The 23,267-nt window shown below is 28.6% G+C and overlaps 2 protein-coding genes across 3 annotated transcripts in view; both read left to right on the plus strand.

The window, feature by feature from the left end:
• Nucleotides 1-12,442, plus strand: part of LOC145194101 (la-related protein 1B-like) — a 22,690-nt gene extending 10,248 nt beyond the window's left edge. Inside the window, exons 7-22 of the mRNA XM_090077827.1 lie at nt 224-278; nt 616-705; nt 809-902; nt 3,059-3,109; nt 5,253-5,324; nt 5,395-5,510; nt 7,969-8,093; nt 8,833-9,052; nt 9,147-9,587; nt 9,703-9,803; nt 9,915-10,102; nt 10,183-10,270; nt 10,936-10,992; nt 11,112-11,221; nt 11,341-11,471; nt 11,580-12,442. Of these exons, the coding sequence (XP_089933953.1) occupies nt 224-278; nt 616-705; nt 809-902; nt 3,059-3,109; nt 5,253-5,324; nt 5,395-5,510; nt 7,969-8,093; nt 8,833-9,052; nt 9,147-9,587; nt 9,703-9,803; nt 9,915-10,102; nt 10,183-10,270; nt 10,936-10,992; nt 11,112-11,221; nt 11,341-11,471; nt 11,580-11,885 (2,245 nt within the window). The 3' untranslated portion in view covers nt 11,886-12,442. The remainder of the gene's footprint in view (nt 1-223; nt 279-615; nt 706-808; nt 903-3,058; nt 3,110-5,252; nt 5,325-5,394; nt 5,511-7,968; nt 8,094-8,832; nt 9,053-9,146; nt 9,588-9,702; nt 9,804-9,914; nt 10,103-10,182; nt 10,271-10,935; nt 10,993-11,111; nt 11,222-11,340; nt 11,472-11,579) is intronic.
• A 2,957-nt stretch (nt 12,443-15,399) lies between these two features.
• LOC145194111 (large ribosomal subunit protein eL31-like) lies at nt 15,400-17,291 on the plus strand. 2 transcript variants are annotated; one of them, XM_090080323.1, is made up of 5 exons: nt 15,400-15,483; nt 15,620-15,724; nt 15,933-16,058; nt 16,979-17,091; nt 17,244-17,291. In XM_090080323.1, the coding sequence occupies exons 2-5, from the start codon at nt 15,624-15,626 to the stop codon at nt 17,276-17,278; spliced, it is 375 nt and encodes a 124-aa protein (XP_089936449.1). In that variant the 5' UTR covers nt 15,400-15,483; nt 15,620-15,623; the 3' UTR covers nt 17,279-17,291. The 2 variants fall into 2 exon arrangements, with proteins under 2 accessions (XP_089936449.1, XP_089936450.1); XM_090080324.1 differs by having other exon boundaries at nt 15,424-15,520.
• The last annotated feature ends 5,976 nt before the right edge of the window (nt 17,292-23,267 follow it).

The following is a 23,267-nucleotide window of genomic DNA, read 5'->3' on the forward strand; positions in this document are numbered from 1 at the left end:
TTATTATTTTTTTAATATGGACTGCAAGTGAGGTAAAAATGAACAAATTCTGAGATGTAAGGGTGTTGAAAATGTTCTTTTTTTTGGATGATTTCATATGGAATTATCCTTTATTCAGTCTGAAAATTAGTTGTGCACCACTGATAATATACCTTTTATAGTTAAAATGTAAAAGTTCTTTTGCTGACGTTTTTTGTTGTTGAAATTATTTATTTTGCTTTAGTGAATATTACTTCTCTGAAGAAAATTTGATTGGTGATTTCTTTTTGCGTCAACAGGTTAGAGCAATCAAATTTAGTTAAAGATATCTTCATGGTAGGAACATACCATGTTTTCAACTTAATGATAAATAAAAAAAAATATTTTAGTAAGGCTTCAACCATAAGGCTTTTTCATATTTCATATCTAATTCCAACCTCTTTAATCAAACCTAAAAGTTTGTTTTTCAACTCTCCTGCAATATTAACATTAAAGTAAAAAACCGTATCTATTTTAGTCTAGTTCTTTCAAAGGTTTACCTACATAATTTAAAAGATTAAAGAGTATTTAGCATAAAAAACAAAGGTATACATAAATGCATGTGTGTAAATTACATTTAACATATTATTTTCATAGATGCGAAGTGATGGTTCAATACCAATTGAAATGATAGCCAATTTTAACAGAGTAAAAAAACTGACCACTGACCACAGTATGATTTTAGAGGTAATTATTCTTATATGTTCCTTAAATTATATAATAAAATCTTCATATTCTAGGCTTATTACCAGCATTTAAAATTCTATATGCAGAAAAATCTTTTATTTAGGCATTATATTCAAGCACAGAAGTAAACTGTGATGGCTATTCAGTTAAAGCAAAAATTGAACCAGAGAAGTGGCCCATAGTTAGTCCAATGACAGGTAATACTTTTGCTTTGTTGTTATTGTTTAGATAATATACTTTACAAACTTTGTAATATTCTACTTAAATTCTATGAAAATGTTTTGTAACTTGAAGTCCTTAAAAGAAATTTATATACTGTAATGTGAATAATTATGCACAATGCAGTATTTATATACTGTAATGTGAATAATTATGCACAATGCAGTATTTGTTATTTAAACTTCAGATGCTAAGTTTTAATGCATTCATTTACATCCATGTTTTAATCATTTTTAACATTTTGACTTAAATGTTTTATCAAAAAGTCCCCTAATTTCATTTGTTACATTATGGTTTGGCATTAAATGTCAAGCAATTATGTTTTAATCATAAAATAAATCTGAAGAAATATTCCTAAGCTCTAAAAGTCTTTTAATGATTGGCTATTGATGCAATCCCAAGAATCGCATTTTTTGGATTTGGACAAATATAGATTAAATGTATTTTGTTAGATTACTTATGTTTTAATTGGTAAAAATTTGTGTGTGAGTCTTTTTTTTTATTTTTATTTTTTATGAAATAGGGAAATAAAGTTTTTAGTGTTTCTATTAAATATATAGGTAAAAGAAATGTAAAAAAAAAAGTTTTTTTACTTCTATTAACTTTAACTTAAGTTCTACTGTATTTCTGACCGAAAACAGAAAAACAGAAAAAGTGTGGGTGTAAGTTTTTATGCAAAATAACAGCAGTGGAATAGGCTTTTTGGGTTGATCAGAATAGAATTTTCTGTTTGACCAGAAGTAGGTGATGAGTGTTAGGATGGTGATGATGACAAAGCAGAAGAAGAAAATGATCACAGGGACATGTTGAACTGTGATGATAGCATGTTCTGAATTGACTGGTCAATTGATGCTTCACTTCCCTTACAAATTTGATACAATTTTTTCAGTTAATTTTTTTGTTTTTGTAAACAGCCAAATTATATTTTTTATAAATTTATAAACAATTTTCCAAATTTAATAAACATTTATTTGATGGCTAAAATTTATTTGATTAACCTTTAATCCTGCATCAAAGTCACAAAACATTTGATCTCTTCTCAAATGGGCGCCTAAAGTAAATCAAGTATAAAAAATATCCATATTATAGATTAAATCCAACTCAAAAATATTTGAGCTTTAATGTGAATACAGTATGGCACTATGAAATTGAACACATTTTGAACTGGTTAAAGAGATAATATAACTTATTTTAAATAATTCTGGGGAGCTGAATCTAAAAATGGCATCTGGTTTTCAATTTTAGATCTAGACTACCTGTTTTAGAACTGTTATATTAAAGAAAATCTGCATATTATGATTTAAAATTATGATTAAGAAAGCAATGGTAAAAATGTTTATTTTTGTGATTGTGTTGAGCACATTTTTTTCAAGATCTTACTATTTGGTATCTTTCATAATTGTCATGTAAATTTTTCTCACTGCTCATAACTTAAATGACCAAAAATTGTTGTGGAAAAAATGAAGTTTTGATCATTTTTGCTCCAAATAATGGAGTTTCCCTTGTCTGTTTTAAGCAACAAGTTTCTAATTTTCTCCCCCTGTTATTTCCATTTTAAATAGGTTTAACAACTTTTTCATATGCAGACCATGCAACTAATTTGTTATTTACGAAATTTTACTGATTTGACCATTAAAAAAACCAACCATTAACTTTTCCATTTTTATGCCAGGATAAGATTGGCATTAAAATTGTAAAGAACTGTTGACTAGTGCTTGAATGTTCAAATATCTGTCTTATTGCAAACAAATTTAAAACTATCACTTTCACAACCTAATGCTTATTAAGAGTAAAAATTTTGAATATTAATTTTAAAAAAACGCATACCATTGTATTAGCTTAGAATCACTCAAGTGTGAAAGGAAACTCATTTTGTATGTTTATTATAACCATATCATTCCCATAGACATTCCCTTGCTGTTTCCATCAGCCAAAAATTGTTTGTTTTTTTTTTGTTTTTGTTTTTTTTTTTTAATATATATAAAGGAGATAAAAAGTCACAATTTTTATCTCCTGTAAAAATTAATATTATGTAAAATGGATATTGTTTTTAGATTTAAAATTTCCTGCACTAAAAAATATCAACTATGCAATTTTGTTTGTTTTCAACTGATTTTGTAAAATATGATTTTAGTGGAAAACTCTGCTTATAAAGATGCTCTTCTTCATACTCCTGCTGAAGAAGGTATGATTATATTATAAGATATTTTAGTAACTTAGTTATAGAAATTTTTCAAAAATTGATATACTGAGTATGCTGGTGTGTAATTTAAATATTTTAGCTGTTTCAAATGGGTCAAGTGACCTCAACTCGTTTATCAATTCAAGTTCTTTTTTTTCTTTTTTTTAACTTTGAATTAAATTTTTTAAAGACAATAGTTTTATATAGCTAAATTACTTTTAAATTGTTTTAATAGAATGGTATTTCTCTGGTAAAATTCATTAGGTCATTTATAATTATTTGCCGTATTCAAATGAGCTTTAAATAGGGTTGCAGTTTGTTCAAAGCTTCAAAAATCACTATAAAGAAGTGTTTCATGACATCAATGAAAATAACTTTTATTGCTAGTTTTCATAGACTATTCTCCTTTTTTAGTTTCAAAATGCGTCAATTATTATCCAAAAATCACAATTACAAAGAAATCCATTACATTGTAAATGTAAATTACTTAAATGTCAATGTAATTACAATGTAAATTTCTTTTTCTAAGTCTTTTTTTTTTGAGTTTACAAAAAAGGAAAAAAAGGAGCTCAAACTGGAAAGGGCTTATAATTTTCCATTATAGTCAAAAGCTTTTTTATAAAGCAGCAGATAACAAAAATTTACATAGGTTGAAAAATTTTCCAATTTTGAATCCTCTGAAATGTCTTTTAAAAAGAGGTCTCATGCTTATTTTAAACTGAAAATTTTTAAGTATTTAAAGGATAATCTGGCAGCTGAAAGGAAGTATCAAATTGATAAAAAGCTTGTTTGAGATTAGAGAAAATAGGAGAAACTAATGCCGAATAATTAAAGCAAGCTGTTAGTGGAAAACCGTGCAAGAAGCCATTACTTGAAGAATAATTAAAAAGTGGAGTTGATGAGCTTAGAAAAACTTAATAAAAAGTAGCAAAATTCAATTTAAATCAAAAAAATTTTTTGTTATAACAAAAAACTTTTAATCTTTTTTGTTATAAGTTTTACTGGTAGATGTTCTTGGTGTTCCAGATGCAAATCAGAGGCTTAGTGCTAGTAAAACAAAGTTGCAGTAGAAATTGCCGGAGATACAGAAGAAATTATTGTTTATTATTTTAAAACTGTAACAAAGTAATTACAATTTTGTAAATATATGCTAGTAAAAAGAAAATCTATATTAACATTAAATAAAAATTGATTTGTAGTTGTTTAACTTGCTAAGGCCAATAATACAAATTTAAATATTTAAATAAAAAAGGTCTATGATTTATATGCGCTTGTATTTTCAGTCTAGATTTCTGCAGATTACAATGTCCCATTTAAAAGTCTATGTAATATAATATTATTTGTAGTGCCAAGTTGAAAGTGAAATTTGACTGATTATCTTATTTGAAAAAAAATATTGAATGAATATGAACATTTAAATGTCATCTGAGTGATAGAGACAGTAACAGAATTTCTACCAAGGTATTAAGTGGGTTTTTTCCATTATTTTTATTGTGGTAATGGGTATATAGTGTTTGGTAAAACTCCATGAAAAAGTGTTTCTTCATTCTGTTTTAATTTCTATTTTGGTTTTGGATTAAACAAAATATGCTAGTAATTTTGTTAAACTTATAGGTTTTAATTCCGTGTTTAAGAAAGATTCTTCTTCCAGAGTACTATTCTATTTTTCAACTAACAAAGTAAAAAAAAAAAAATTTACACTACTTCTTTAATGCTAATTTTTCATTGAATGGAAACTTTTTTTAATCCAATTTTCAAATTGTTAAGGAACTTTAGCTTTTTTTTTTTATTCAAATTCATATTTATGTAAAGACAAAATATACTGATCTGTATATTTATGTAAAGACAAAATATACTGACCTGTATATTTATGTAAAGACAAATTATACTGACCTGTATATTTATGAAAATTTTAATTTGTATATTACGCCATAAATTCAGCGGTATTCCTTAGAACCAAAGGATTATATGAAAAAACCATGAAAACAGTGAGTTTTATTTCAAGAATTCTTATTTATGTAAAGACAAAATTCATATTTATGTAAAGACAAAATATACTGACCTGTGTATTGACATGGTCTAATACTATTTGCTGACCTGAAACTTCTTTTAGGTTTTATTAATATCCAACTATTCTACTATTTAGATGCCTCTACTGAAAAATCACCTCATGCTGATCTGATACTATCCACAGAAGCTAAACCAATTCTAAAAAAAGGTAATTTATAGTGATATGTTCTTGGATATAAGATAGCTCCACAATACTACAGTTTTACTTTATTTTTTAGATAATACTAAAGTCGATAAAAAGGATGAGGATGAACTTATACCTAATTTCATGAAAAACAAAAAGTCTGCTGAAGATTGGGTTGAAGTTCGTAGAAGATCAGGTTCATTGAAAAAGGTATTTTTTTTTTCATAATTTATGTGTACCCAGATTCAATATTAAAGACATCTTGATAATTTATACTAAAAGTAGACTAAAATCTAATTTGGTTTCACAAAAATTTAGAGTTCTTTTGATATTGTTGTCAAAGTTATAAAAGGAGTAGAAATAATAAGAGCATTACAGTTGTGCATAAATACAGTAAGGGAAAATAGAGTGAAATTTACCAAACCCATTAAGTGCAAATGTTCTGGACAAATATTTCATAACTAAATAAATGCATAAAGTTTGTTTTGTGTGTTTTTTCTAAGAGTTACCAGATTAGGTTGGCAGCTATTCAAAATTTATTCACTTGAAATTTTGAAATAAAAAATATAGTTTTGAACAAACAGCATTTAAGCAAAACTTAACAAATTAATCAAGAAATCCATTTTAGTTTCATAGTAAATTATAGTGTTTATATATTTTTCATATTACACAATTTTATATTCAGATTGCTCATATTCCAAATTTATTGAGACCATTCTAAGGCAGGAAGAAAAATGTGAAAAAGAAAATAATTCTTTGAATGTATCACCTCCTGTGTTGTTTTTAAGTGTCTTTCAAGATGCCTTTTTTTTTTGTAAATCTTTTGTTGTAAGATTTTGTGAATCACTCAGTTTTTGTTTTTTCTTTTTGTACCCGCTACAACACATGTAAAATATATTTTTTATGATACATGTTGTATCAATCATAAGAATTAGCAAATCACTCTAATGTAGTTTTGCATTAGACTGCTACCTCTCCGTACTGGCACAGTATTTTTTTTACTTTGTTTCATTTCATTGGTAGCTAGATGATAATGAGTTGTTTACAAATGTCTTTTAAGATACGTATTGTATCTAGTGTTGTAAGATTTAGTGAATTACTCACACAGTTTTTTATGTGACTGCTACCTCTCCGTACTGGCACAGTATTTTCTTTACTTTGTTTCATTTCATTGGTAGCTAGATGATAATGAGTTGTTTACAAATGTCTTTTAAGATACGTATTGTATCTAGTGTTGTAAGATTTAGTGAATTACTCACACAGTTTTTTATGTGACTGCTACCTCTCCGTACTGGCACAGTATTTTCTTTACTTTGTTTCATTTCATTGGTAGCTAGATGATAATGAGTTGTTTACAAATGTCTTTTAAGATACGTATTGTATCTAGTGTTGTAAGATTTAGTGAATTACTCATACAGTTTTTTATGTGACTGCTACCTCTCTGTACTGGCACAGTTTTTTTTATTTTTACTTAGTTATTTTAAGTACAATCAGATTTCTGATAAGATCACGAAGCTGTTCTCCTTCAAATAAAGATGCAATTTTTTTGCAACTTTATTTGAAGGAAATAAAATACTTTCATGAACTTTTCATAAAAAACTTTCACGGAGCTGTTTTATTTCCTTCAAATAAAGTTGCAATTTAGCATAAAAAATTCCAAGTTATTTTTTATATATATATATATTTATTTATTATGTTAATGAAAATATATTGCTGGTTTCCATAATACTCCCTATATAACTGACCTTGTTACTGGTGTCAAAGGGAAAAAAGTTTTAATTTATGTTTTGAAAATATTTGAGATTGTCATCTTAGTAGGCTATTTTTGCTAAAAATATTTTTTAGTATATAACTTTAATGCACATAGAGTTAATCAGCAGTGTGCAATCTTTAGGTAAAAATAGTTCTGTTGGATGAATTTAGAGATAAAAATTATGTTAATCAATATGAGTGTAATAGAAATAATAATGATGGTGGCAACATGAAACTAGAAAGAGCCATCCAAAATTAAAGTAAAAATTAGTTTAAATTTAGTAATTTTAAAATTAGTAAAAATTAGCAAATAGTTTTCAGTTCTTTATTGAAAAGAATGTGCAAGTAATTTAAAAACTTTATTTCAAGTTGAAAATGCTTTCAGTTCCTTATAGTTCTGACTAGCAACAGTATTTTTTTGTAATTTACGACAATCAAATATCTCATGTGCAAATAAAAGACCATTTGATACCAAAAGAAATGAGAAAGAAGAAAATTTTGTTGGTTGCAAAAGCAATAAGCAAATAGTTTGTTTTCTCTTTTTAAATTTTTTAAAGTCTCAAGGAGATAAAATAGTCATCTGCAGGATATACACCTTGAAAAATATGTTTGTTATAAAACATGCTGAGCTAACTTAATCAAATATTGGAGGTTATTTATACACCAAATTAATTTATACACAGGTATTTATAGTAGTTTTGAGTGTGGCCTTTTGTAGAACACCATACTTAAATTTATATTGGTAGGCAGACTGTATGTTGATTTAAAAGATAAGTTTTGAATCTGTGATTACGAAATAAGTAATTTTGTGTAATGATAGTATACTCCATGTTTCTTTATATATATATATATATATATATATATATATGATTATTGACCATTGTTGTAAAAGTCATAGTTTTTTTTTTTTTTTTAGAAAGAAGAATTTGATTTTGTTGACTCGCGTGAAGAACTGGATTTTAAATTTGATGAAGAAGTAACAAGTAGCAAGAAGCAGGCAGCTTCATCAGATAAAAAAGCTACTTCCTATACAGATGAGTGGTATGTTTTAAAATAAATTTTTGTTTAGCAAATTTATAAAATGCTTTAAATGACGGTGTCAGTTTTTATTGCTGAGAGCTTAAAAACAAAGTTTTATATAAAAAGCTAATAGCCATTATTCTTTGATGCTAACATTCACTTTAAAGGTTGCATTAGGTATTTAAAGATCAAAGCAAAGTTAAATTTTATTATAGATAGTTCAAAAACAAGTTCTGCAATCCTTTCCTTAACATTTAAATTTCAGTTTGCAATTTGTGTTTGTTTTCAATTTACTCTTTCTTCTAACAGGTTTGTGGTTTGATCTTTTTGTTTAGCAAAGTTCTGAAAGGTTGTTTTGCTTTCTTGCTTCTATTTCTCCATGCTAAATTTAAACTTTGGCAATTAGCTGCTGATGCAGAATTTTCAATGAGCTCACTTGTAATTACCTTTGTACATTATTCAATGAGTAGCCATTATTTTTCATAACACAATTTTAAAATTAAATTACTTCCTGCCATAAATGTTATAAGTTATATTTACTGCTAGTTTATAACATTTGGTTTAATTTATAAGACACTTTTGTCAATGGTGGTATTATTTTGAAATAGAACAGCCACAAATTTATGTGCAAATCATAACTATGGCAGTAGTCTTTTATCTTTCTTATGCTTACACATACAGATTGCTAACATTAAAGACTGTAGGATATGCCTTAGTAAAAAAGGTAAAATATAGACTAAAGAATATTTCTTGGTTGCAGGTCTGATGAATCAGATTATGAACTTGATGATTATGAAATAGGTAAAATTGTCATTGTAACTCAAACACCGCCACCCCCAAAAAAGTATGATCGAACTGGCAACTTCACTAATAGAACAAAAATCTCACAAGAACTTGCTCATATGATTAGCGATGGTCTTTATTACTATGAACAAGATCTATTGGAAGAAGATGATGATCTTAGTTATGTAAATAGGAAGGTATTTTCTTACAATTTATGTTGTTCTTTTGTATTCCTATATTTGTTATTTATTTGGAACATGTAATTTACATCTTTTAAACTCTTGTTGACAGGTTGAGTTGTCAAGTTCCACTGGAAATGTTGGTTTGATTAGTGCTAAAGATTTTAAACAATTTAAGCAACGAGCTTATGATTCTGATATTGATGATGATAATGAAATTCCTTTAATGAAAAAGGCTCAATCACTGACATTCACTTCATCTGTTATGGATGATCCTCCTGATAGAAAGGTTTCTGCTAGTTTAAAGATAAGAGAAATCTCAACAAATATTTTGTCTTCATCTGCTTTGCATGTAAATGCTCCTGAATTTAAACCAAGACCACGAGCTAACACAACACCGCTTTCTTCATCATTGCCATCAAATGTTAGTGATTTTAAAGGAAACAAGTCTTATAAAAAAATACATGAGCAGAGAGTCAAAAGGACTTCAGGTAGTAAAAAAAATGTGCCTCGCTTTTATCCAGCAATTGAAAAAGAAGATCAAGGATCAAAAGTATGTTTCTTTAAAAAGTTACAACTTTTGTAGTATGATTTTGTTTCTGAAATGTATTTTGTATGTCACTGTCTTGTGATTTTATCGTTGTAACCTGTAAAACATTTCTTGTTAGCCGCCACGTCTTCATAAGTCAAAATACAGCAGTAATCCTACTGTTGAACAGCATGTTGGATGGTTGTTTAGTCCAAAGGCCAAAAAAATGAGAAGCAGACAGTAATTTACTTTTTGTATAAGTTTTTAACTTATTTATTTCACCAGTTAAAGGAAAATTTGGCTAAGAACAATGTCAACACTCTACAGCTGTCTTTTGATTTTATTATTTAGTAATAGTAACAGCAGTGATACAGGCCCTTCCTCACCTCATTTAACAAACTTATCAAGTAGTCTGGGAAGTACAGGAAGTTTTGGTTCAGGGACCATTCCTCATTTTGAGCACCCTTCTCATTCACTGCTGAAGGAAAATAATTTTGTTCAACATGTCTATTACAAGTATTACACAAAGTGTCTCAAAGGTAAAATTTATATTTTAAAAGAAAAAATTTTTTATGATGTTTCTGACTTTTTTTTTTTTTTACAAAAAATTTCCATTTAGAGAGAAAGAAAGTTGGAGTGGGACAGTCACAAGAAATGAACACATTGTTTCGATTTTGGTCTTTCTTTTTAAGATCACATTTTAATAAGTAAGGTTTTTTATTATTATTTGTGTTTTTTTTTTTTATAGCAAAAATCTTTTTTATAGTTTGCTTGTTTGTATGAAACTGGAAATAAGTAAAAGAACACAAAAAGTTCATACATCTGCTTTTACATTTTTGGAACACTAAGTGGAACTTTATATATACATCATACCAATATCAGAAATTTTAATCCTTGCTAAGGAATTAGCTATAAACATTCTACCTCTTAGTTCCACTTTGATCCATTTATTGGTAACTGAGACAAAAACCGCTTGAGTTTCGACTCAAAGATATAAGAAAAAAATGTTGCTCTTCGTACTTACCTTTTACAAACTTTCTTTACAAGAGCAGTAATTTGGTAATCAGGTGTCATTCTAATTCGAACAGGATGTTTTTTCATCTTGCAAAAAGTTTTTATTAATAGGATTTCGTGTTGTAAAATAAGTATCTGGTGATTTCTGTGAAGGTTTTCGTCATAATTTTCAAATGCTCAAAATGACTCTGCACTTACATAAATAAATTATTGGTAATCCAACAAAAAATAGGTATCGGTTTTTTCTATGGTATGATTTTCTCTATATTCTATTTTTGCAATTTGGATTAGGTTATTTACAGGTGGTTTATGACTCTTATAACATGAATATTTTGTTTGGAAAAAAAATTTATTTTAGGAAGATGTATACCGAGTTTAAACAATATGCTGTTGAAGATGCAATTGCTGGTTACAGGTTAGATACAAAATGCAAAACATTTGCTTTTGAAAGATTAATAGTCGTTATTTTTAAGGATTTACTGTGTAAAAGATGAAGAATCATAATTTGAAACTAATCACATGATTCATTTTTAGATATGGAATAGAATGCTTGTTTCGTTATTACAGTTATGGATTGGAACATCGCTTTAAACCTGACTTGTATAAAGATTTCCAAGAAGAAGTTATGAGAGATTATCAATCTGGTTTGTTTTCTTGTTCGTCAAAATTTTTCGAGAGTATAAGCATTTAAGTGCGCGAAGAAATGTGCCTAATATTAAAGTAGTACATAAGTTTAAAATGTTTTTCTCAATTTAATATCTAGGTAATTTGTATGGATTAGAAAAGTTTTGGGCGTTTCTTAAATATTACAAAGGAAAAGTGAAATTTGATGTCGACATTGAATTGAGTACAATTTTAGAAGACTTCAAGAATGTTGACGATTTTAGAAGAGAGGTAGCTTAAAGCAGCAATACTTTTGTGCTGTCACAATCTGTATCTTTATTTGATATTTTAAAATAAAAATATTTTTCGGCTGTTTTTATAGTGAATTTATATTTACAGGCCTCTCGATTAAATGAAGAAAAAAAGAATGCAAATAAAAAAGAAAAAAAAGATGATGAGTGTACTTCCACTAAAAAGCTTACTGACGAAGAAACTCGAAGTAAGATGGATGAAAAGTTGCATAAGGAAGAAATTAAAGACCATATAAAATTGAAAATTGAAAAAAAACACGATGGAAAACAATCTGATGTTCGAAGGCATAAAGATGACAACAAATCAAAATCTTCTAAAAAACATTCGATAGAAGAAAAAAAATTGGATTCTAAAGTAAATAAAGTGAAAGAAAGTAAAATTGAAGAAAACTGACGTCGTGGACAGTTAAACAAATGAATCGTGGGTCTTGATTTTTAATTGGGAGTAAATTGTTTATAATAAAGGTGCCAACGTAACATAAAATTATGAGAAAAAAAAAAGAGATATTATGGCGATATTATGTCAAGATGTAGAAATATAAAAATCACCCCTCTTTTGTATAATTTTGAATTGCTGATTTTTTTTAGAGCAGTGATTTAAAAAAGCAAGTCTCACGAAAATTTCATTTGAAATATTGTTTAGGGAATTATTTTGGAAGTTTTTCTAATTTCGGCGTTTTTTTTTTTTTTTTTTTTTTTTTTTATCTCAACGTTTTCGTCGCAGTGCCACGGACCTCCCCTTTTTTTTTCCAAATAACTTGCAAGTTTATTTGTATTATCAGGCCATTATTTTAAATGAAGTTAGGTTTTGCCATTTTATTTAAATGTTGAGTTGTGATTGGTTGCTTGTGTTTTTCACTGCTTACATTTGGACAATTGGAAATTTTGCATCTTTAAATCTCTTCGGTTTTATTGTATCTATGAGAAAAAGTAAAAACTGCGATATAAGTTCGTAAGTCTTTTAATATATTTAAAAATACTCTTAACGACACACTGTTTATTTAAGGTCCGTTTTTTTGTAAGCGTTGCGCAGTTAATGATTTTTACAAATTTTGTTTACAGTTAGTATCACTCCCCTAATATTATTTAATTTAGGCAAATGCTTCTGATGTTTGACTCTTAGTTTCGTTGTAATTTTAGGAAAACCTATGCTCTAGCGAATATCAATTTTGTAATGTTAATGAAACCAAAACATTTTTCAGCTGAAAAGAAAAATTCTTCAGACTGGAATGTTAAGAACTGTTAAGGTTGTCTGTACAATAATTGTTTTATCAAATTAAATATTCTGTTTTAAACACCAATATGCTGGAGGCAATTTTCTAAGTACCACGATGCGTTTGTCTAGATTTCCAGTATCCATCCTTTTCGAAAGTGTTTTATTTTAACAGGGCTCTTTGATTATAATTAGGTTTTCAAGTTTTTTTTATAGAAATCGAAAAGTTGCTTTAGAAAATATACAGTTGGATATGTTTTTTAACACCTAGATTCATGTGTTAGATCTTCAACCTGTTCTGAGCTTTTCTAAAGCTCATTTTTAATGCTTAGAACTACTGTTCTTCAAAAAATTCTTGGATTTTCAGAAGGTCATGCATAAAACTTCTCAAACTGATACGGACTTTGTTGATGCGTATATTCCTTAGCGGCAATATGGAGAAAAGATTAAGGAATCAATCTTGTTCTGCCAAATACTCAGAAGCCATTCGCATTTAAGTTGGCCTTACAGTCTAGGTTAAGTTTGCGTAATCTGATAATATTGCACGTTTCTTTAGATCAATATCCAAGACTTTCAGCAACAAATTTCAGATTTCTTCACTCAAACTGGCGATAAAATATTCTAAAACTCTGAATTTGACCTTGCCATAACAAAGTTTAAAAGAAATGTCACTCCTAAACCAATTATCAATTGAGCTGTGAACATTCCCATTACAGATGTAATTGTTCCTCTGGAATGAGTATTAAAAGCTACTTAACAATATTGACTCACTCCAGACACTAAAAGAAGATGATTCGCCATTTGTTTGAAATTGTTTACACTTTCAAAAAGTTTAAGTTTCAAGAACTTTCAAGAAGTTTGTAATCAAAGCTTTTTACACATTGATGAAGAGCACACTGAAAAGACTGGTAAAAAAAAAAATCTTATGACTTGTCAAATATACTCAATCCAAAAGTTCATTCACTTTTCAAAAAGGTTTATCCATAGAAATATTCTGAGTTTAAGTAGAAAATTGTAAACTTATAAACCTTATAAATCTTACAAAAGAAATTAATACTTGCTTCATAATTTTATTAAAGTTTATTCATTTTCAGAATTTAAAATATAAACCTATGTTTTAATTTTGATTTTTGTATCTTCCTTTTTTGAGGTTAAACATGATCTCAAGCAACACTTGTCGGCACCAAAATCTTTCTTTACTTTGATATATAAATTTTGTTCACTTGAGAATGTTAAATCCAAATTTGAAAGCCAAATTGCTCCATCACTTGCTAGTTTTTAGAAAAGGTCATTAAAATTTAAAAAAAGGGTATTTTCGGCCATGTTTATGGCACTATGATATCAAAACCTTCTGGTAAAATCTACTTAATTTATGAATTCATAATTTTGCTTCATTTTTGTTATGCGACCTTTTTAACTAAGTATTACAGTGTATTTTTCATGATTTTTTGTTTTGCTTTGATTTTTTCATGCTTTTGTGTAGAGTTTTACAAATTTTAGCGAAAAATATATTTTGTTATCATCAAACCATGCTGCTTTTATATCCCTAAACATTTTATATAATTTTAAAACCCACAAAAATGGTGCATGGTATAAAAAAACAGATAACACAAATGGATTTAGCATAGTTGAATTCATAATTAAATATAATATTGACAATGCTACATTGCTAATACTATTGTCGAAAAATCATGTGTCATAAATTTCAAATGCTTCTCCTGTTCATAGGCTTTCAGATTTGAATTCAACAAAAACCTCAAGTAAAAAAAAATTACCATTTACCAAAGTGGAAGGAAATGTTGATCAGTGCAATTTATAAAATTGGTTGATATTCTTCTAAATAAATGATTTTACTAGAAGTCTACTAAAATGGTAAAAACAAAGTAATGCAATAATGGGATATTTATGTGAACAGTTTCAACTAAAACCTCTGTGTGATAACAACATAATGCTATGCCTTTTGAACATTAAACTGATAACTGTGTTGATGAATCACTCATTTTTTTTATAAAAATTTATGGAATCGTTGAGATTTTAATATTGCAGAGTATTTTTGTACTCAGTCTTTTCAATAACCTCTGTTTTTGAAATGGTCACCTACTTTCTAAAAATGAAACAAATTCCTCAACACTGGAGATAAGACTATGACAGTTAACCTGTCACAATAATTCATAAAATATTAATAAAAAAATCATTTCTTTTTAACTTTTTTATAAACCTATGTTTCTAAGTTTAAAACTAAAATTCTCATCAAAGAAAAGAAACACAAATAAAAATGACGAAAAAAATTAAGAAAAAATGGTAGCTTTCATGTAATATTTCAGACTTAGAGTGTCAGTGTCCATAACTTATTCATTTTAACAGCCTTTATGAAACTTTAATGAAATGTTCTTGACGGAATTTTTTTTTCGGCATGTGGTCTTTGAACACGAACTCTTTCCAAAGGAGTCTAGAAAAGGATCAGATAAAGTTAATTTTTTCTGGAAAATTATTTGGTAAAGATTCGTACACAGCCCTCTGATTTTTGTCCTTAAGAACTCGAGGACTAGGTTCAAGCATTGTTTTAGGTTCTAAATAAATTGGGAGGTTAAAACATAATTGTGTGGTAATTTAAAATAATACAAAGTTTGAACATTTGTTTTTTGTGATTTTGTTCACCCCAAGCCCACCGTGCCCAGATAAAGTAACATCAAAGTGACTAGTCGGCTACCGGTAAGATATTTTAGGTAAAAAATTAAGAGAATATCAAAATGGTAGCCTTTTAATTTCACAAATTGTGGTGAGTTGACCGGCCAGATCAACTTTTGATTATCAATGTATATCTTTATAATCAGCTTATCAATTTCTCTATTTAAGTATAAACGAGTTCTTCATTAGTTTTTTACTTTGAAATTAATATTTAATATCATTTACAGAATAATGGCGAAAAAAACTGACAAGAAAAAGTCGACCAAGTCGCCTATGAATGAGGTGGTAACAAGAGAGTACACAATTAACTTACATAAAAGAATTCATAACCTGTAAGATTTCATTATTATTTTTGCAATAGACGCTGTTAATCATACTTTGAATTTTGGACATAGTTGGAAAAAAAACATTTTATGCATTTTTCCTTATATATTAAAGGAATTATTTCAATTTTTTAAAGAAATAAAGAATAAACAATAATTATTTCAATCATATGACAGTTCTTACAAATAATAAAACAGAGTTCTCTCTTAACATTAGGCCATTTAAAAAGAAGGCCCCACGAGCAATCAGAGAAATAAAGAAATTTGCTAAGAAAATGATGGGCACTACCGATGTTCGTGTTGATACTGGCTTGAATAAATATGTCTGGTCACATGGTATACGGTAGGTCGGACTGTGCATTTTAGTTTTTTAATGATCAAGTATTTAAAATTTTAAACTTGTTTGTTTTGTTTGGATATTTTGAAAATCTTCAAAATTTCTGTAATCAATCCAATAGTTTTTTTTATTATTATCAGTTTAAATTATTTGACTGTATAATTTTAAAAACCCTTTTAACAAAAATCTTATTTTAATAAGGTTGACTGACCATATTACTCTTCTAAGCACTATAGAAGAGCTGAAGTGTATTTTTAAAGTTAAATTTACTAATTCTTAAACAACTTAACTCTTTTAAATGATTTTCTATGAAAAAGGTGTAGTTAATGTTATGCTGTATATATGAAAGAAATATTGGAAATAAACAAAGAATTTCTTGAAGGAAAACCTTAAAAATAGAGTAGAAATATATGCTTACATATTTTTTTTTTTAAAGGAAAATTTTTTTCTGTAGTAATAATGTTCTATGAGGCTGTTGGTGAATAAAGTTTTGTTTAAATTTAGATAGCAAACATCATATAATTCTTTGTAAAAATGTGTTTGTAGCCAGCTATCGGCATTTATATTATTGCAATTCAGAATTATTGTTTTTTTTTTTTTAACATTTGTTTTTATTAGATTTTTTGTTCTGTTAAATGTTTATGTTTTCAAATATCAAAGTTTAGATTAAAATCTCTAACTTGTACACAGAAGTAAAAAGTGAAATCTAGTTTTGCACCTAAGTTACTTTCAAATCATCTTGAAAGTTTTACTTAAAAAACATTAAAAACTTAAAAAGCTGTAGTAAGATCAAAGTAATGCATTTCTTGTGTAAAATCATTTTTTAATAAAAATAGATGTTGACAAAGTAATTACAAACTCATAGTATACTTAAATATGGGTATAGATATAGAATGTTTGTCCATCTAAAAAAATATTTTATTTAGTAATGTTCCTCGTCGTGCTCGAGTACGTTTAGCTCGTCGAAGAAATGAGGATGAAGATTCTGCAAATAAGTTATATACCCTGGTGACTGTAGTTAAAGTCGACTCATTCAAAAGTAAGTTTTAGTCATTCTAAAGTTTCCAATATGGCTAACATGTAATAATCCTGTATAAGCTACATCGAGCCTATATACATCTACATCCATCAAGCCTATCAATTCAATTATTGTCTTCCTTTTTTGTGAACAATTCTTATTTTTCTATTTAGAATTGCAAACTATTAATGTTGAAGCAGAAGATTAATGCCATTAACTTATTTCAGTTGTGTATTCTTTTCCCATCACATGGTTATTCAGGCCTACTCTTTTGGATAAATGTTTACATTGTTGAGAAATTGATTTTGGTTTAAAAAAATATTCCTGATTTGGTATTCTATTTGGAATGAAGGTGCTTAAAAATTTCAACACTAAGAATACAGTACATTTCTTTTTTGCAAAGTGCCTTTACATCTTTATTTCTAGCATAAACCTTTATCTACAAGCTTAAAGATATATTTAAAGACTGTTTAATGCAAAGAACAATTCTAAAAAGCAAATATTGTCAATTAACAAGTCTCTATTTTGAATATTGGAGAAATTTTTTTATTTGTAGAAGTAAATTACATTTGCTTACAAAAAAGGTTTTCTTGAGGGTGGGTGTGAAAGGCTTTAAATTCACGGTCTGTAATTTCAGGATGCTTGAAACCGTTAATAGTATACGTGGAAGAGTAACTTTGCAAAATCTTTTACTTTGTTCGAAATTATATTCGATCTTTAACATAAATGAAAAACACCTTCAATTCCCCAATTTTCAGGAGACTTATCCTTATCCATTATCTTTTCATAAATTCTACAAAAGCAGTTTTTACTGAATAACAAATGTTATTCAATAGGGAAAATATTTTTGCATTTTGGATTGCGAAAAACTTTAGGGCACACTTTTAATGCGATCTGTTTCTTTTGTTCACTGAGTAACCTAAGTGAAGTGCCGTGACGTTAAATTCTGGAACAGACAAATTACCGTGTGCTCTAGGAGTGGTAGTAATAGACAAGTGAATGTACGATTGCTAATCTCTTGTTTTTGGCCTACACTGCAGTAAGTTCTTGAGTGGTTAACAACACCCAAAAGAAGATGAAACTGCTGGTAGGATTGGTACAATATATACTTCAGCAATGATCAAAGAAGCATGAGTTACTTTCCAGGTTTTCTTACAGATTTGTCACTCGACAAAAGTCATTCTGGCCTCAACTAATGATTGTTAAGCACTTCGTACATCTATTCGGTTTGTGTTGTGGGAATGGGGCTCTTGAGGTTAATGACGAGCAAGCATCTTTTAATTCTTTCTGTTTCACTTATAAAGCGCAATGACCTAAACAAGATAAAGTAAAGACAGGAAAAGGATTAGAAAAAAACTAATTACATAATTAAGTAGAATTTTGCAACAATTTACAATACCTATAAAACAGACCTTTAAATGATATTAAGTATAGGTCAAATAATTTATATGATGCATTCGCATAAACATATATACAAATAAAAAAAATTATAAGATGTTAATGTACATAACAAAAGTTACAGAGGTAAATAATGAAGTAAAGCGTAACTTTTTAGAAAGAAATGATTGTGACTTTAGTGAAGTGATCCATAGACCTTAGGATAAAATCTGTTTTTTTTTTATGCTTCCAAAAATAGCTACACTGGTATCTAATGGAATTCATCCCATGTTTAGTTTTCTTTTTTTTGTGGAATAGTTAAGCTTTTATAAGTAACTAATCTTCGGTTAAGCCTACACGTTATCCTAGTATTAAAGTAGCTATGAAATATTGTAGGAAGGTGACTATGTTATTGATCCCAGACAAATGAACAATTTAGGAACTATGTTAAGTCGAAGAATTTTTGACGTAACGAAGAATTTTGAATGCATGATAGGATGTCACTAGGGAAATTTCTTAGGCAGAAATGAATTATTTGTGTTGCTCTACTTTGAATCGATTTTAAGATATTTTAGATAATAGAAAAATTCAAGGCTTTAAAAGACCTGTAAATAGGGATGTCTAACAAAGAGGTAGCCCAAAGGTAAGGTGTCCTATATAATACCAACATAATACCAACCTGGGTTAAGAATGATGACAAATTGTTAATCTCACTGGAAAAAAATGGTAGAAAAACCGAAGAAACTTTGTACTAGTAGTGTTGAATACATAGATAAGGCTATATACACGTAGTTCGTCGCGAAAAGAATTTAACAGGTACCAATTGATAGCATCATATTAAAAGAAGAAACACTAAAATTTGCAGATGTAATGGGAGAGTTGGAGGTTAAAGCATCTGATTAGTGGTTGGAAAACTGGAAAGAAAGGTAAGTTCCATTCTTACAAATCTTGTTATATTTATGTTTAAATCAATATACATGTAGCAGCAATCAATTTTTCCAACATGTTTTTTCAAGTTAAAATTCAACTTTTTCTGTTTCAATTTTTAGAAATGGCATCAGGTTTAAAAACATCTCTGGTAAAAGTACCTCCGTGGAAAATGATATGACCTCCCTATTGACCAAAATACAAACTTGAAAACAATGATGCTGTTTTACAAGTGCCTTTTAACCAAAACGTACCATCTATCACGAGAGAAATTTTCGGGGCGGAAAAATAGTAAACTCAAACTAATTGGTATGGCAGCAGGGAGAAAATTTACCCATGTTTGTTATCTCTGATAAACAAGATCAGGAAGTGAATCTCAAACCTTACGATGCACAAATAGGAATCAGCTGAAAAGTTGGATGTCCCGGAGACCTTTTTACTGAATGAGTAAAGAAACTTTACCTTTCTCTTCGTGCTCAGGACAGGACAGTATTTCTCCTGATGGATAATTGTCCTCCCCATCCACACATTGAAGGTGATGATGATGATGATGATGATGATGATGATGATGATGATGATGATGATGATGATGATGATGATGATGATGATGATGATGATGATTTTGAAACACTGCAAAATGCTTCGGTATATAGCCCCAAAATACGGCAAAAAAATATGATCCTCAGCACTGAAGCTTGAATAATGAAGATGATTTAGATGATTATTTTGAAGCAACGATTACAGATTTTTTCCAAAAATTGTAGCTGGTTATTATTGGTTTACATATATATATAAAAAAATGTTTTTAGCAAAAGTCATGTGATTGTCCTTATTTTCAACCACTTTCTCAATAAATATATCTCTACATCTCAAACTTTTTCCCCAGTCCCCTGAGAGTTCGGGATGTGGAGAGTCAACTGTAATGATGTTGCTGATTAAAATCAGCAGTAACAATCAGTTGCGTTTAAAAAAGGTGTCCAGTGCGTTTAGAAAAGCTGTAAAAAAGTTGGAGATGAAGTTGATTTAAATGCACTGGCATATTTCCATTAGATCAAAATATATTTTCTAACCTTGATTATTTACCATTTATGATAACAGACATTAGAATAGAGTTCACCAAAAATAAAAGAGCTATCAATATCCAGAAACACACTTACTTCCACCACTCAACAGCACCTAATAACCTTTACAACAACAACTTCTCAAACCATTACTTCTACTACACAGCTACCCTATCGAAAACATTTTTAATTTTCAATTCAGATACCAAATCTGCAATAACTGATGTTTCGCATTTTTCATCTATTTCAAAATAGAACTAATACTATTGGGTTAATGCTTAAGTTCCCGTCGTTTTTTAAAGATTTATTTTCAAAGGAATCACAGAATTTTAACAACCAAAAAAAAGATTTAGCCAATCATATATTTAATAAAACCATAAAATTTTAACAGCAAGTGATAACACTTCAATCAATTATGTACTCTCCTTCATTGTTCACTACTTCTTCCCATCTTTCCACCAGTTTGTTAATTCAATTTTCAATTAATTTCCATTCTTTTGCTTTATAATCACAAAGAGATACCGTTTCTCGTCTCTAGTGACAACTCGTATAAGAAACGTTGCATGTGGCCATGATTTCCTTGCTTTCGAGCGAGATTTTGAGCAGCAATCGAAAGCCGCTTACCCTTCCATTTTTAAGTGAAACCCATCAACTGAAGGTGGCGTAATATTGTCGCAAAATCACTATTCATCTTTTCTTCCGATTCTCCGCATCTTCTTTCAAAAGTTCCCCAAGTTGGTCTTCAATAATCTCGACTGGTCTTCCGGAACGAGGAGCGTCATTGAGGTTGAAATTATCGTGTTTGAACCTGGCAAACCTATTCCAAGCAGTGATCTCATCTGCAGCGTCCTTTCTATACATGGCAAAAATATCTCTGATAGTTTCACTCACTTTTTGACCTCGAAAAGAAGGTGTTGAAAATGCCATTTTTTGCCGATTTGACAATCCGTTTGACGTTTCTAAAGTATAATATAGGCAAACAAAAATAAAATATAATATAGGCAAACAAAACAAAAATATAATATAGGCAAAGACGATTATTTTAATCTTGTAGAGCATAGCACGGGCTTTCTAACGGAATATAACACTTCGTCAAGCATCAAAAAGTCTGTGTAGAACAAATAGTTTCATGTAACGGCAACCATACATTTTTTTTTACCGTAATTTTCGTCTGCCCATGACAGAGTGTAAATCAAATCATTAATGAAATGTACTCATGGATTGAAAAAAAATTATGTATAAAGATTGTGTCTGGGGCTACTCCCCAATTTTAAAAGTTGTTGATTTTTTAGCACAATTTATTTTAGGTTTTGTGCTTAGGCTAATATTCCTATAATTGTTTTTTTTTTGTTTTGTTTTTAATTTCATGAATAAGTGCTTTCATTAAAATATTTTCTAATCTTATTTTTCGTTTGCATATGGTTAATATTAATACCATTCTTAAATATCCGGGCTACCCACCTCTCCCCTACAATTTTCTTGAACACAGAAGAAAAAAATTGAACATAATTGCAGAGTTGTTGTTTTTGATGGTAAAAGATTTTTTAATTAACAACTAATTTTTGTTAATATTGATAAGATTTTAGAACTGGTTAGTGTAAAATTGTTCTGGGCATACGGCTCCAAAATAAATTTCATTCATTTTGGGCCATTTTTCTATTGTATAAAAATTTCAAAATTTCAGCTTCTTACAGTTGTTCAAAAATTAAGGCTAGTTAATTTTTACCGAATTTCTATATTTTAAACGAAAAATTCTAATCGTTTTTGATTTTAAAATTAAAACCGAAACTTACTGATTGTTTCCGCTCAACTGCATCTTAAACCAAACCGTGGACGATTTTGACGAAAATGTTTACTAAACTCAGTAACTGAAAAATTGTCACTGAACAAGTGAGAACAGAATATAGAATTTATTAACTGCAAAAAGGTGAAGTGCAAACGTTTTACATCCGCTCGCGTAGCGGAGAACTGACATAAGTGTGAACTAGCGTAATGGGGCACTGATCTCAAAATATAACTGGATAGCGTATTCAAATGCCTTTTTCAAAAAAAATTGAAGCCAAAATTGGCCTCCCAAGATGGCGGCGATCGGAGCTCTTAGCGGTGATCGATGTACATTTTATAAGGCTTTTTACAGAAATATTAAAGAAAATAAATAGTTTTTTGAAAGAAAAACTATTTATTTTCTTTAATATTTCTTTAATCTTCTAGACTATGAAATAAAGTTTTAATGACTTTAAAGAAATGAAATGATTTCTGAAAAAATCAGACAAAGTAATTATTTAGATACTAAGGTACAAAATATTCGATATACCTTTTAAGTGTAATTTACGATTAAGTAATATTTATGCACAATCTATGTACCTTTTAGTTCTTAGTTACCCAATGCAGTGTGCTAGAAGGTTGATAACACGACTGTATGGTAAGCGGCAGTGGTATCTACTTACAATTTTGACAAATTTTATATTTTCAATTTTTGTAGCAAGATACCAGATATGTACATGCTGCATGAACTATTAGCTGAGTGCTGTGAGTACACACAACTCAGGGGTTCCTTCTAGGATTATTTAATACATACATGTAATTAATGGATATAGTATTTAATAAAAAAATTAAGTACAAAATATTATTTTTTAATATAAGTTATTTTACTTATATATTATTCTTTGTAATATTTCAGCTCTCAATAATTGAGTCAATTGTTTTTAACTTGTTATTCAAAACAAATCATTAAGGGAATGTTTTGATAACATATATTTTGTATGTTATCTAACATTATCAACATTATGTATCTTATCAAAAAACTTATATGTAAATTTACAATAAACCATC

Source organism: Hydra viridissima, unplaced genomic scaffold (genome assembly GCF_058129835.1).
Source record: "Hydra viridissima isolate aposymbiotic clone 2 unplaced genomic scaffold, HvirCarnegie_v1 scaffold_2, whole genome shotgun sequence".
In the NCBI taxonomy this organism is placed as follows: Eukaryota; Metazoa; Cnidaria; class Hydrozoa; order Anthoathecata; family Hydridae; genus Hydra; species Hydra viridissima.

Coding starts and splice junctions, on each gene's coding strand:
- LOC145194111 (XM_090080323.1), top strand. CDS start 15,624: ATGGCGAAAAAAACTGACAAGAAAAAGTCGACCAAGTCGCCTATGAAT. Junction 16,059..16,978: donor GTCTGGTCACATGGTATACG/GTAGGTCGGACT, acceptor TATTTTATTTAG/TAATGTTCCTCGTCGTGCTC. Junction 17,092..17,243: donor TAAAGTCGACTCATTCAAAA/GTAAGTTTTAGT, acceptor TTTTCTATTTAG/AATTGCAAACTATTAATGTT.